The sequence below is a fragment of the Emydura macquarii genome, unplaced genomic scaffold (genome assembly GCF_026122565.2).
Source record: "Emydura macquarii macquarii isolate MOO-44397 ecotype Brisbane River unplaced genomic scaffold, CSIRO-AGI_Emac_v2 contig_1710, whole genome shotgun sequence".
Lineage (NCBI taxonomy): Eukaryota > Metazoa > Chordata > Testudines > Chelidae > Emydura > Emydura macquarii.
Window position 1 is genome coordinate 17,927 of NW_027131847.1, and position 12,704 is coordinate 30,630.

Sequence of the window (12,704 nt, forward strand, 5' to 3'; positions counted from 1 at the left end):
CTGGGCACCTGCTCATTTTATCAGCCATCCTCGGTGACTCCCACCTGCACACCCCCATGTACTTCTTCTGAGTATGATCTATAAGAACTGAATAGAATAGAAGATGGTTGAATGGAAAAGAAGAAAGGAAAATTAAATTGAGTAGCATGAAATAGAATCAATGAAATATTAGAGTCCTGATTTTTCACTCACTTTCACCAAACTTATGATGATTAGAAAGGTTTACCCTTGTAGATTAAGTTGTAGTGTGCTAAGGAATAAACAGACCATAATTTATTGAGATGGCTAATCTGGCTGCATTATCTCTGTGCTTCCAGGAATGACCCCGTCTCATATGGAAATGGAGAATCACACTGTGGTGTCGGAATTCATTCTCTTAGGGATCCCCAACATCAAAGGCCAGGAGACCATCCTCTTCATCAGCTTCTTAACTTTCTACCTCTGCACCCTGCTAGGCAACCTGCTCATTTTTTCAGCCATCCTCGCTGACTCCTGCCTGCACACCCCCATGTACTTCTTCCTCTGCAATCTCTCTGTGGTGGACCTAGGATTCGCCTCCATCAGCACCCCTAAATTGCTGGTCAGTCTCTGGACCAAGAGTAGAACCATCTCGCTGGGCGGGTGCATGTCTCAGGTCTTCTTCTACCACTTCCTAGCATGCACCGAGGGCATGCTCTGCACTGTCATGGCCTTTGACAGGTACGTGGCCATCTGCCACCCGCTGCGCTACCTGATCATCATGAACTGGAGGGTGTGTGCCATCCTGGCTGCCGGCACCTGGATCAGCAGCTCCTTCCACGCCACCATTCTCACCAGCCTGACCTTCACCCTGCCCTACTGTGGGCCCAATGTGGTGGACTATTACTTCTGTGACATCTTCCCCGTGACCAAACTAGCCTGCGCGGACACGTACGTCATTGAGACCGTGACCTTTACCAACACTGGGGTGGTTCCCATGACCTGCTTCCTCCTCATCCTCATGTCCTACGTCCGCATCATTTACTCCATCCTGAAGATGAACTCAGCCGAAGGGAGACGCAAAGCAGCCTCCACTTGCGCCTCACATCTGATGGTGGTGACGCTGTTCTTTGGGCCCTGCGCCGTCATCAACACGCAGCCACAGCTGAGCAAAGTGGTAGCGACTGCTCTGCAGATCTCTGCCGATGTGGTAGCGCCCATGCTGAACCCGGTCATCTACACGCTGAGGAACAAGGAGGTGAAAAGGGCTCTGAGGAAACTGAGAGGGGGTCAGATGACTGCACGTTGATGTGCTGCATCTGCAGAAGTAGCATGTGGGTAAGCATTGAAATATGTCTACAAATTCATCCACGTGGCTCTTCAGTGGCTGGTGTGAGAGTCAGTCTCTCTCCTTCCCCATACAGCCTCACCTGTCTATCTGGAGCTCTGCAAATCATAAAAGTGCTGCTAAAAGCATCTACCTGTCTTGGACATGATGTAAGGCTGACATGTTCAAAGCTGCCTCAAGGACAGGCACTCTCAGTCTGTATTTAAATTAATAGGAGTTGGAGATCCAAATCTCGTAGCTGACTTTGAAAGTCTCAGCCTCACTGCACAAATCTACAGAAGCCAGGGCAGCAACTTCTGCAAAATCAAGAAAGGGAAGAAAAAAAATTCTCTTCATCATCCGGCACAAACCACATGTCAGCAGGAAGCTGTGCCAGAGTGCTGCCTAACGATCCTGGGAGAACAGCTGGGTTTTCAGCATGTCCTGAAGATCAGCGGATTTGTGGTAAAATTTTCAAAACCACCTCAGTAATTTAGGAATGTAAATCCCATTTTCATAGAATCATAGAATATTAGAGTTGGAAGGGACCTCAGGAGGTTATCTAGTCCAGCCCCTGCTCAAAGCAGGACCAACCCAGGCCCATCAGAAGTGATGGAGGCATTTAACAGTCTAAGATACGTCTTCACTGACGGCTGCAAATTCGACACCATCAGATCGATTTATCCAGGTCGATTGAGTGGTCAGTGAGGACCTGCTCAATCGATGTGGAAGTCGACATGTGAAAACGACCCTTTCAAGTGCTGCGGCGGAGTGAAGACAACGTGCACAACGGAAGCTAAGAAGTCGACGGGCGTTATGCAATTACTCTGCGTAGTTTGTGTAACTCCCGCCAACTGCCGCTGAATTTTAAGGTAAGTGTAGACCAGGCCGAAATCTCACTGAAAGGCCGTGGGATTGAGGCTCATCAGGACCAGATTTCAAAGGCATTTAATCACCTAATAGGGTTTTCAAGAGCACCTTGAGTGAGTCAGCCACCAGCCTCCCATTTACTGTCAGTGGGAGTTGAGCACCTGACCTATTTAAAAGCCTTAGTCAATTCCACTAGGCACATAAAACCCTTTGTAAATCTAGACTTTAGGCCAGAGCATATTTAGACACCTAGCAGGATTTTCAGGAGCATGCAGGCACCTGGCCCCCCTTGAAATCAACCAGAGTTAGATGTCTGGGGCCAGATTGTTAAAAGGGGGACAGACAGCCATTTCCTGCAATATTCTGGATAAACCTCACTGCATGAGCTTTAATACATTGGAGGCCCACTGTATTAAAAATGCAGCTGTGTGTGTGTTATTGTGAAGACCCCAGTCAGCAAGGAGAGAGATGTGGATTTCCACCCAAGAAAGGCAACGACCAGAGAGCTGGAAGCTGGGAGCGTTGGCCCTTGCTGGACCATAAGGGAAAATGCAGGTGCAGTTGCCCTGAACTGTAACAAAAATCTGGGCCTATACACCAGGATCCATTTGAAAACCCCACTATGTGCCTATCTGCACCTTTGAAAATCTGGCCATTGGGAGCCTATGTCCCACTGAATGTCAGTGAGAAGTGGGCTCCTTAGTGGCTTTTGAAAATGAGATTTGCTCTCCTAAGTCACTTGGGGGGTTTTGTACATTTTACCCTCTATTCGGACAGAGCTAGAAAGATAAAGAAAAAAGGAAGATAAAAAGCTAACAGACGGTTTAATGGAGGTGAGAACTCTACACTCATCACACGCACTGTGTTTTGGTCTTGTGCTACGTATGTATTGTGTCTTCTGCATTCGTTGCACTTGAATTTTGAGCAACATTGAATGTGTATGAAACCAAAACCTGGGACTCAAAAGAGGATTTTTTCCTGTTCCCACCCTCAACTGTTTTATTGGAACTTGTCTCTAAGTTGCCTGTGCTTCTTCTTGGTGTGCAAACTAAAAATAAAGCTGGAAACCAGTGTGTGGAGAGGACTGGACCCATTTATGAGACTGGCAAATACAAAGTGAAATTTAACAAAACAACAAAAACATAAAAGGAAAAAGAGTTGGACCTTAAGGCTGTGATTTCCAAAGCACCCAAGGAAGTTAAAAGTCTGCGGCAATTGGAAAACTATATTCCTTCAGGCCCCTTTGAAATTTCCAACCTAAGCTGGAAGTGTGATATTAGAAGTTAGAGAAGTGACTGAATCTCTTTGGGGCTCAGTTCTCCACCTGATGCACTGTGGTACAAATTACTCTTTTCTCCCGCCCATTTCTCCTGTAAGCTCTTTGGGGCAGGGTCTGTCTCTTACTGGTGTGGGTGCAGTGCCCATTACCCTCTCATGGCCTTCTACAAATGAAAAATAATATTTTTGTGAATTGTCATCAGCTCTTATGAAGTGGGATTTTGCCCATAAATAAAAAAAACAATTAAAATAAAAAAGGAAAGTAAACAGGCAGATAATGTGAGCCATGCCACTTGCCCTTTTCCCTGCAGGACAGTCCACACTACCACAACATCCCGGCATTGAAAACAGCCCTGACTGAGGGAGGAGTGCCCCTCCTGAGTTGCCTGCACCACCCCCTGCACTGCAGCTCCCCTTTGCACAGCCGGGGTCAGCCTGAATTTTCTCTGTTGTTTCTTTGCCATTGTCCAGAAAACCAATTTCCAAAGAGCCACAAACCCAGAACAGGGCGACTGAGCAAAGAGAACTTGGAATGGAAGAGAGGTGCACAGCTGTGGACGTTAACTCTAAAAACGGCTGTAACTTCTGATGGACAATGGGGAAGCTGCATTGACCTGCAGGCTCTGGGCACTGGATGGCTGCCGAGGGAGGAGGAGGGAGAGCAGGTGGCTGTAGTGTTTAGTAACTGAGAACTGTATCAGCTCAACACACCTACATTTAAAGAGCCCATGGGAATTATTTGCAAAGCATTATCTTGTGGCTAGGAGAAAGGAGTGGGACACAGGAGATCTGGGTTGAAGTACAGGTTCTGTGGAAGATTCCCTGTTTAACCTTGAGTAACTCACTGAATTTCTTTGTGCCTCAGTTTCCCCATCTGTTAAACGGGGATCATTAAATCCTTTGTCTCTCCCATCCATTAAATGTGTATCCATTTCAGACAGTGACAGTCTCTTACTATGTGTCTGTGCAACACCCAGCAGAAAGGGGCCCACATCTGAGTTCCAGTCTGTAGGTCCTACCAAAATACCAATGATAAGAATCAGAGGCGACCCAGGGTGGGTGCAGGAGGTGTCATGTGTGTGCAGATTTCTGCCAGTGTTTGCTGTCCAGGCCCTCTCCCTGTCCAGTGACTCCTGGGGCAGGCTGTAAACTGCGGCCGAGGGGAGACAGAGAAGCGAACACTTTGCTGTGGGAGCTGCAGAAAGGGACAGCTGAGAGCAGAGCGTGTGTGTGTCTTTGAACCCTGCCCTCTGCCCACCAACAGCAGGTCCCAGCCGCCTCTGATAAGAACAGTGAGAACACAAATAAAAAGAGTAAAATGCAGCTCCGGCCCTGCTGTTCATGGCAATGACACATGGAATTCAGCTGGTGCCAGCCAAGAGTAACCTGGGATACCCAGCACAGTGATAAGGCCCCCTGGGCATTCATTAGAACACCTGCATTTTAATTAACCCCAAAGGCCATTGCACGTCATGGTATGTTATGACTGAGCGGGGATAATCTGTCTACGGAGACTAATCATAACTTCTGCCTTCTGCCACTTCAGTCCGGCTCCCAAATAAGATGCCCACTACAGGAACAGCAAGAAATGACAGCAATGAAAAGAATTGCAAAGGGCCTTACTGACACTGCTCTGCTATGGCAGCAGCAAAAGGATCCATGAGCTCAGTGCTGACAAACCCCTAACACAGCCCTGCTTCCCTGGCTCTGTCACACCCTCTGTGTGGGGGGTCTATGGACTGGTTTAGTTACAGGCTATGCCAGCGATGTAGCTAACCACTGCTAAGCCTTTAGCATCGAGGCACAGTAGAGGTGCAAGACGAGCCTTAGCAGGATAGTGAAGGAGCAGCTTTTATAAGTTAAATCAACCTTAATTCTCTAAAGATCCTTCCCCCCACGAACACTGGCTGTGCAAAGGGCTGGGTAAGAGAACATGCCTGAGACCCAGAAAGACGCAGAGTGATGTTCATCCCAGTGGAAAGAGAAGGGATGATGTTGGGGGTAATGCTCAGATTTGAATCCTGGACTTCAGAGTCAGATTCCCGGCCGTTCCACACACTCCTTTTGTGACCTCAGACAACTCAATCAGTCTGAGATTTTCAAGAAAGCCAATAGGAGTTAGGAGCCCAAAGCTCACTGCACTAGAATGTGTTTTGGGAACCTGGTTCCTTCAAAAATCTCACCCTCAAATTCTCGGTGCCTCAGTTCCCCCTTGTAAAATGGGCCAGTAACACTTCCTATGTCTGTGAACCCGGTCATCTACACACTGAGGAACAAGGAGGTGAAAGGGTCTCTGCGGAAGGGGTCTGACAAGTGCACGTTGATGTGCTGCATTTGCAGAAGTAGCATGTGGGTGAGCATTGAAATATGTCTACGAATTCATCCGCATGACTCCTATGTGGCTTATGTGAGAGTCTGTGTCTCTCCCTCCGTGTAGAGCCCTACCTGTGTATCTGGAGCTCTACAAATCATAGAAGTGCTCCTAAAAGCATCTAGCTGTCTTGGACATGCTTTCAGGCTGATATTTTCAAAGCTGCCTAAAGGATAGGCACACTCAGTCTGCATTTCAATTAGTAGGAATTGGAGAACTAAATCTTCTAGCTGACTTTGAAAATCTCAGCCTCATTGCACAAATCTACAGAAACCAAGGCAGCATCTTCTGCAAGCTCAGAAAAAGGAAGAAAATAATTCCCTTCATCATCTGGCATGGACCCAATGTCAGCAGCACATGACTTACTTAGAAGTCTTAGTCCATCCCACTAGGCACCTCATCCTCTTTGTAAATCTAGAGTTTAGGCCACATTTTAGAAGATATTTAGGGACCCAGTGGTAACTTTCAAAAACACCTAGCTCCCAGGGCTTCTTAATGGCTTTTGAAAGTGGGTTTACTCTGCTAAGTCACTTCGGTGGTTTTGTAAATTTTCCCCTCTACTCAGACAGAGAGATAGAAAGAGAAATAAAAAAGGAAGAAAACATGCTATTAGGAGATTTAATGGCTGTGAGAACTCTACACTCCTCACAAGCACTGTATTTTGGACTTGTTGTACATATGTATTGTGTCTTCTGCATTCGTTGCATTTGAATTTTGAGCAACATTCAATGTGTATAAAACTTAAACCTAGGACTAAAATGAGGTGTTTTTTTTGTTTTTCATCCTCGGCTGTTTTATTGCAACTTGTCTCTAAGTTGCCTGTGCTTCTTTTTGGTGTGCAAATTAAAAATAAAGCTGGGAACCAGTGTGTGGAGAGGACTGGACCCATTTATGAGACTGGCAAATAAAAAGTGAAATTTAACAAAAACAATAAAAACATGAAAGGAAAAAAAAGTTGGACTTTGAGGCTGGGGTTTCCAAAGGGCCCAAGGAAGTTAAAAGTCCATGGGAATTAGACACCTAGCTCCCTTTAGGCCTCTTTGAAATCCCCAGCCTAAAGTGGAGGTGTGATATTATGTTCATTCATTTTTGCAGAGGGTGAGTTTAACGGTTATATACCACTTACGTCCTAAAATATTTATTATATTTGCACACTTAGCCCGAAAAACCGATCACCACAAGATATTATTGAGATCAACAGCTTAGTAGATTTCAGAAAAGGATCAGACATTTATATGAATCATGAACATTGTGAGTTGTATAAAACCTCCTCATCATTGTCGTCAAGGACTAGTTGTACATTTTCCTTTGAAGCTTTTCTTTGAAGGAAAATTGGGTTTTCAAGGGACCTGCACAGGGGTAAACATCACCCTCTAGATGGGAAAGGGAGCTTCTGCAACTGAAAACCTGCTTACAACAACACACAATCAACCGGGCACCAAGAAAAGTAATTCTACTGGGCCAGAGAAGTGTAGAGAAATCTCACTGCATATCGCGATGGCCACTTTGACATCACTTGGCAATCTGAACCACTGACTCCAGCGGAGCTCCGGCTGGTTCACTCCAGTTGGGGAATCTGGTCCATAGACTCCAGTGCAGGTAGAGCAGATTCACAGCAGTCAGGAATCTGTCCTATTTAACGCCGTGTGGATCTCTAACAATGCCTAGAGCTCTGGCTCCATGGTGGCTAGTTCTGTGCAGGGTCAGTCCTTGCCCTAAGGAGCTGATGCTCTAAATCGCCAAAGGAGGCATCATTATCCCCATTTTACAGATGGGAAACTAAGGCACACACACATCGAATTAAACAGGGAGTCTACGGCAGAGCTGGGAACTGAGACTGGCTGTCTGGAGTCCCACTCCAGCGCCCTCACTACAGATCCAGCCTCCCGTGTGAAATATTGAGCATGGTCTTTTGTAGCACTGAAGGGCCTGTCCAGGATCCCTGTCAAGGTTCATGGCCCCATTGTGCTGAGTGTGCTCCAAAGACGGGACGTGCTGACGGGAGACAAGACGTGTTCGTGTGGCATAGCAGGGGACGGGGTGGGGGTTTACAAAAATAAGACCACGGGGTGACATACGTAATTGTCTTTGTATGAGCTGAAGAGCGTGGACCGTTCCAAGGGGTGGGAGAAGGGCATGGACGAACCAATGGGTTGATGCACTTTGGCCGTTGCTATGTCCCTAAAGAACGTCAAACATGCTGGATTCTTCCCTGGGATCCCTTCTTATAGGATCCTGAAATTCTGTTTTTCCTTTTCCTTTTTGCATTAGAACATAAGAGCCACAGTCACGGCCCAGGACCCCATTGTGCCAGGGGCTGTACAAATACAGAACAAAGACACAGCTCCTGCCCCATGATGCTAATCCTATGCCCCTCCCCCCCAGCGGTCAGAATGGCTTTTCTATGGCCCCTGTGACTGCAGCCTTACACCTCCAACCAGGCCTGAATGGATTTAGCCTTGCTGCCCTGGGTTTTGTACAGTGAGAAAATAACCCTCATGGAGACATGAATGCCAAGTGACTTGCCCAAGGTCATACAGTGAGTCTGTGGCAGAGATGGAAAAAGAACCCAGGAGTCCTGACCCCCCACCCCATCCTGCTCTTACCACATGAAAGAGTCTGGTAGAGTCTGTAATAGGTAGGACCAGGTGACAAGTGCATGTAAATCCACTTAACTTCATGAAAGTCAGGCCCCGATGGGTGCAAACGGGTATAGCTCCATGTAATTCAGTAGTCCAGATCCCCCGCCAGTCTACATCAGTCTCCTTCCCTTTGAGTCAATGGGCCAGATCATCACCTGGTGTAAATCCACATACCAATGCTGATGTCAATGGAGCAAGGCTAATTTACGTCAGCTGCAGATCTGTGACTGGATCTGAACCTCCTCCCATGCAGTAAGGGAAGAGTTAAATTATTCCTTCTATGGCTGTGTAACCTGCACCACACAGCAATGGGCATTTCTCCACCCCTCCGTTGCACCATGGAAATAGACTGCTCCATTAGCCCACATGCCAGTTAGGGAAGCCAAGGTCTGAATTCCTCGCAGTCTTAAATGGATTGTTATCTGCACACCAGCCCTGTAATGCAGAGTGTTATTACCCCGATTTTTCAGAGGTGGGTGTTGTGCGTTGTTAGTTTTCAGTGTAGGCTGCGTGCATACGTCCCCCTGTAGGTGCTGTCCCAGCTCTGGGCAGGTAATGGAGATGGCACTCACGATCGAATGAATCGACACGACCACGGATTAGCTGAGCAACAAAGACACCTGGGCCAGGTTTATTGCAGTTGAAGCACAATTATCAGCGACCTATAGAGTAGCTACGGGTACACTTCAAATACGAGTGCTCCGTTACCATGGACTCGGCACAACTTAACGGCAGGACTTTCCGTTATCCCCTATGACGGGCGACATCGTTCCCTCTGACTCCCTCTTTCATACACTGCTACAGACAATTTCATTCTGCCCCTTCGACGTAGGTAGTTGCCACCCCCTTGACGTGGTCTGATACCACCCCTCACCTTGCACTGGATGGTTCGGGCAAAACAACTCTATTGGTCATCTTATCAGACATTTCTATCCATCCAAGTGTCACTTCAGGGGGTCTGATGGCCCTTGTTATCTCTTTAGTGTTAGGCTGTCTTGGTACCTTCTGCACCTGCTATATATATTTTTAGTAATATTTGGAAATTAGTAACATTTTGAAAATATGCGTGTTTGCAGTATCAGCTTTATCTCTGAGCCAGTTTCAGTGAGGTTGTAAGTTTACAGCCTGACTCCTGGTCATGGCTTTTTCCATTTAAACCTCATGTCTTAGCCTGTTCTGCTAGGTTGCAGGCCTCAATCTTTCACTTCTTACTACAGTGGGATTACACAGGGCAGATTAAGTGTCTAGCCCAAGGTTACGTGACAATGATCTGGGAATAGAATCTGGCTCCTCTGGGTCTCTGATCATTACCTGATCCACCAGCTCATCCATCGAACCCTCTTTGAGGTCAAACCATCAATCTGTCCTGTCCCTCTCCCCAGTGTCAATCAAGATTAACTCCGCTGAAGTTCACTGGGGCTGATTCTTCTCTCCCTCACCCTGGTGTAAATCAGGAACAACTCCATTAAAGTCAATGCAGTTACACTGCTCTAAAGCCAGGGCCAAAGAGAGGTGTCATTTTTAGTTGAGTAGACTTTTATAGTGGATTGAGGGAAAAGAAAAAAAACTAACGAAGGACGAACAAAGCCTTCCATGAGAGAGAGCACAGTGTGTGTGTCTCCCTCTTGCTATCACGTGCCTGTATTGACAGCTACATGGAACATCCCCCTCTGACTGGGAGACTCTTTAGAAATTCAAAGGCGAGTTATGTTGAGACCACAGCAGAACCTCAAAGATACGAACACCAGAGTTACCAACCGACCGGTCACCCAAACACCCCGTGAAACCGGAAATACTGCCAGCGATCAGGCAGAAGCTGGGGGAGGGAGAGAGGGAGGAAAGAAAGAAAGAAAGCATCCCCACTTGGAGGGGGAAGCTGTTTTCACACACACCCCAGCCCCTCTCCCCTAAGAGCCCAGGAAGAAAGCTGCCACCCAGCTCATGCTGCAAGCTGAAGGTTGCAGCCAAAGCCTGGCCTGGAGCTGCAGTGGGAGTCGGCTGTGCTCTGGAGGAGTTTTAAAGGGTCACAAGCTGTGCACCGATGAGGCCCAAGCTTTGCCCGAAGGCTGCACTCCTGGATCCTGCCAGCACCTCTGGGAGTGCAAGGGGCAGGGGAGGGAGCGATGCTGGCAGCCGGCTGGCACCAACGCCCTGCCACGTGCTGCCTCTGCAGTGCACAGAGCAGGGCGAGCCCCGGGGAGAGACGGCTGAGGGCTGGGACATGTAGTGCCATCAGTACAGGGCAGGTCCCCTCCCACAGTTCAGCCCAAAGGCAAGAAACAGGAATTGTGCAGGGAGCTTCTGGCAAACCAGACAGGGCTGCCAGGTGCCACCTTTGCTGAGGTCTCTCCAGCCTCAGCTGGACGACACTGACCGCAAGGTGCTGTGCCCGAAAGTTCTATTCAGAGTTAGGAACATTTCAGAGTTACCAACAACCCCCATTCCCGAGTGTTCGTCTCTTTGAGGTTCTACGACAACTTCTTACCCGTTAGCAGCTCTATGCCCTGCACCCGTCTGACGGCAATGTGTTTAGTGGATCAGGCACAGTGCTGGCACTCAGGAGACTTGGGTTCTCCTCCTGGTTCTGCCCCTGAGCTGTGGGGTTTTCAAAAGCAGCAAAGTGACTAACACCCCTTGAAATCCGTGCCTTTAAAAATCTGGCTTTAGATCTGACTGTAAATGTTCCCTAGGTGCCTAAATCCTCTGGACCTCTACGCCTCAGTGCAATCAATAATCAGTGAAGCTAAGCATTGCCCCGCCTATCTCACCTGCACAGCCTTATCCACAGGCAGGCTCTGAACACACATCACTCTGCACAAAATGGGCAGAGGGAATGGTGGGGAAATGGCAGAGATGGCAGCTTCTTCCCTTATAAAATTTAGGCCAGCAGTTTGGGCACCCAGCTGGGCTGTGGGAGACCCTGGTTAAATTCCCTCCTGTGGTTGAAATGAGCAGAATGGATTTGGACAGGTCTCTTCCACCTCAGAAGTGATGGACCTGACCATTGTTCATACAGAGTGGAACAGCTTCAATGGCCGAGATGGAAGTGTGTCGTACTAGGAGATCTTTCAGTGAGACTTGGCAGAATTCAATTTTCAATTTTTAAACATTTTGACTCATAACATCAGTCCTGACTTGTCAGCCTTTTCCCCGATTTTTGTCATTGAAACATTCACAGTTGTGCAAAGTTATTAGTTCTATGGTTGTTTTTTTCTGATTTTTATCCATTTAAATGTTCACTGTTGTGGGAAATTATGTGGGGTGAGACAACAGAGTGGGTCACAATAATTCTTTCATGAGAGTAGGTGTTGGTTTCAAAAAGATAAAGCTTTATATAACCTCTAAACCACAAATTGACAACATCACATTGTTCAAATACACAAGGTAAATATCCTCACATCAAACACCAATAAATTCTCAAGCTGCATTTTTCTTACTTTGCCTTGCTGTACATTTCTATTGTCAGACACTGAAATATTTATGTCACTTTGTGAGTGTACAATGAAATTCAGGTTTACTGTCTCTTTTATTAATAAAAATAGGATTCTTCAATCCTACCTTCTGCCTCGTGGTTAGATCATGTGGTTAAAAGGTAGAAAAAACATGTTCAATTCCTTCTTCTCAGGCAAAGGAGGAAATTGAACTGCGCTCTCCCACACTCTGAATACCCTAAGCAGTAGACGACAGCTTACGAGACGCTTCCTTCTCTCCTGCCATTTCATGACCTGTTAGACTTGCTCTGAGACTTGCTACCAGATGAGGTACAGCACATGTTGTGATAGACACGTGTAGACTCCCGGATCCTGACAGGTGTGTTGTGGGGCTACTGACCATCATAGCAGTGGAGATAGGTCTGCAGGTTTTGCATCTGTTCTTAGGGGAGGGGCTGGTGTCACTTTGTGCTGGTGGCTGCTGGTCTGTGGCCAGCTTGCATCTGATGATGAGCCTGGTGAGGTTGTGTGGTTGTTTGAAGAACAGAAAAAGAGGGTTGGGAAAGCTCTCCATCAGCTTGTGTCCCCAGTGGGTAGGGGTGGTAACTGTTTAATGACACTTCAATTCACAAATCTGCCAGACAGCAAAAGTCCTGGATTCAATAAAGACATCAGAAGCTCCCCAGCCCTGTCTCTGCCCAGCTGGAGATGCACAAGACCTGCTGCCTATAACGCTGCCCCCAGCGGGAGTGCGTCCTGGGGTGGAGCCGGGCTGGAGTGTGGGCAGGGCCCCAGGGGAAGGGGTGGAGTCGGGATAGGGACACGGT

At 47.5% G+C, this 12,704-nt stretch overlaps 1 protein-coding gene across 1 annotated transcript; it reads left to right on the plus strand.

Moving 5' to 3' along the window:
- Positions 1-334: 334 nt before the first annotated feature.
- Positions 335-1,267, plus strand: LOC137158522 (olfactory receptor 10D3-like). Its single transcript, XM_067556309.1, has one exon. It carries the CDS (start codon positions 335-337, stop codon positions 1,265-1,267), a length of 933 nt encoding a protein of 310 aa, XP_067412410.1.
- The last annotated feature ends 11,437 nt before the right edge of the window (positions 1,268-12,704 follow it).